This window comes from Furipterus horrens, unplaced genomic scaffold, assembly GCF_987537825.1.
Source record: "Furipterus horrens unplaced genomic scaffold, mFurHor1.1.pri manual_scaffold_7, whole genome shotgun sequence".
Taxonomy (NCBI): Eukaryota; Metazoa; Chordata; class Mammalia; order Chiroptera; family Furipteridae; genus Furipterus; species Furipterus horrens.
This window is the reverse complement of record NW_028327177.1, coordinates 51,509,967-51,512,077: the sequence shown is the minus strand read 5'-3', so window position 1 is coordinate 51,512,077 and position 2,111 is coordinate 51,509,967. Positions and strand designations below refer to the sequence as shown.

Genomic DNA, 2,111 nt, shown 5'->3' with positions numbered 1-2,111 from the left:
AAATTGATCTCTCTCCCTCTCTCTCTCTCTCATTAATAAATAAAATTAAAAATATACAGTGGAAGCATTATCTGCACTGTCCTTTTACTACACAAAACTTTGGTTTTCTTAAATTTAATAGAAGAGATTTTTTTTTTAAATTCAAATGCGATGAGGTTACACTACAGGAAAAAGAATTCCGTGATTTTTGAGTAACGCTCTTCTCTATTTCACTGCTCTTTCACTGGGGTTGGGGTGGAGGTGGGGGGGATGGGCGGGTCAGCAGAGCGCAGTTGCAGCCAAGCCATTCCTAAGCTTACAAGCGCATCCCCGGGACACGCGAAGGCATTCGCCTGGAGACTGTCATTCAGGCGGCTGACGCGCACCCTGCTCTCCTGACCGCTCCGGAAACTGCAGACCCTTTCCCAGCCAGGTGAGGTTGAGATTTTGGTTCATCTTGCCGTTACAGAGACAGCACAGAAGTTAGGGGACGGAAGCTTGCTTGCCATTGCGCTGGGGTGACCCAGGTTCACCAGAGGTATCATGAAACAGGAGGGATGGTTTTGTATTTTTCCTGTAAAAAGAAAGAACTCTTTTCGCCCTATCACTTTGTTTCATGTATTGAACTGATTAGAATAAGATTTCAACAGGTGGCAGAGAGCGATCACGGGGGGGAGGGGACAGGTTTGGGGCACCGCCTCCTGCCGCCTGGTCCTGCACCCTCTATGTACGGTTGCACGTCGACGAGCCTAACCAGTGCTTTTTTTCGGCTTTGCAGCCCCGAAAGTCTGGGGCTACAGTGGGCTAAGAGACGGCCCAAAACGCGTCTCCCCGGAAGAGCCAGAGTAGAGCTTGGAGCACCACAAGGCAGCGGTGGAGTAAAGGGAATCCACCGCATCCCTACGCTTGCCAAGATGCTCAACGCCTCGTCCTCAGAGCTAGGGCCCTCCAACACGTCGTGCCCTGGCCTCACGCTGGGCTGCCCTTACCCGTCGAGCCCGCCACCGCTGCCGCCGCAGCCTCTGGCCGTGGCCATGCCGGTTGTCTACGCGGTGATCTGCGTGGTGGGGCTGGCGGGCAACTCTGTGGTGCTGTACGTGCTGCTGCGGACACCTCGCAAAAACAATGTCACCAACCTTTTTATCCTCAACCTGGCCATCGCGGATGAGCTCTTCACTCTCGTGCTACCCATTAATATCGCTGATTTTCTGCTGCAGCAGTGGCCCTTCGGGGAGCTCATGTGCAAGCTCATCGTGGCTATTGACCAGTACAACACCTTCTCCAGTCTCTATTTCCTCACTGTCTTGAGTGCAGACCGGTATCTGGTGGTGCTGGCCACCGCGGAGTCGCGCCGTGTGGCGGGCCGCACATATGGCGCCGCGCGCGCGGTGAGCCTGGCTGTGTGGGGGCTTGTGACGCTGGTTGTGCTGCCCTTTGCGGTCTTCGCCCAGCTGGACGAGGAGCAGGGTCGGCGTCAGTGCGTGCTGGTCTTCCCCCAGCCCGAGGTCTTCTGGTGGCGAGCGAGCCGCCTCTACACGCTCGTGCTCGGCTTCGCCATCCCTGTGTCTACCATCTGCATTCTCTATACCACCCTGCTGTGCCGGCTGCGTGCCATACGCCTCGATGGTCATGCCAAGGCCCTGGACCGCGCTAAGAAACGGGTGACTGTTTTGGTGGTGGCAATCCTGACCGTGTGCCTCCTCTGCTGGACGCCCTACCACCTGAGCACCGTGGTGGTGCTCACCACAGACATCCCGCAGACGCCGCTCGTCATCGCAGTCTCCTACTTCATCACCAGCCTGAGCTATGCCAACAGCTGCCTCAACCCCTTCCTCTACGCCTTCCTGGACGACAGCTTTCGCAGGAGCCTCCGCCAGCTACTGGGATGCCGCACAGCCGCCTGACTGCCCCAGTGCCCTGTGCCGCCACCTAGGCACAGCCAGTCCTGCAGCGCTCAGGGTGCTGTCCCTGACAGGCAGTCTTTCAACTCTCCCTCCCCTTAATCCCCAAACTTGCTAGAGATGCAAATTCTCGGGATCAGTCTCAGACCTCGTGAATCAGGCGCACTGTGGTTTCGCCCGCAATTTGAATTTGCCAGGACCTCCGGGTGATGCTGGAGCACACTCAATGTT

At 56.6% G+C, this 2,111-nt stretch overlaps 1 protein-coding gene across 1 annotated transcript; it reads left to right on the top strand.

The window, feature by feature from the left end:
- The first annotated feature begins 893 nt into the window (after positions 1-893).
- On the top strand, positions 894-1,883 carry NPBWR1 (neuropeptides B and W receptor 1). The gene has a single exon (XM_090282862.1). The coding sequence runs from the start codon at positions 894-896 to the stop codon at positions 1,881-1,883; it is 990 nt and encodes a 329-aa protein (XP_090138988.1).
- Positions 1,884-2,111: the final 228 nt, after the last annotated feature.

Bases quoted from the DNA above. Each gene is read 5' to 3' on its own strand.
- NPBWR1 (XM_090282862.1), top strand. From the start codon at position 894: ATGCTCAACGCCTCGTCCTCAGAGCTAGGGCCCTCCAACACGTCGTGC.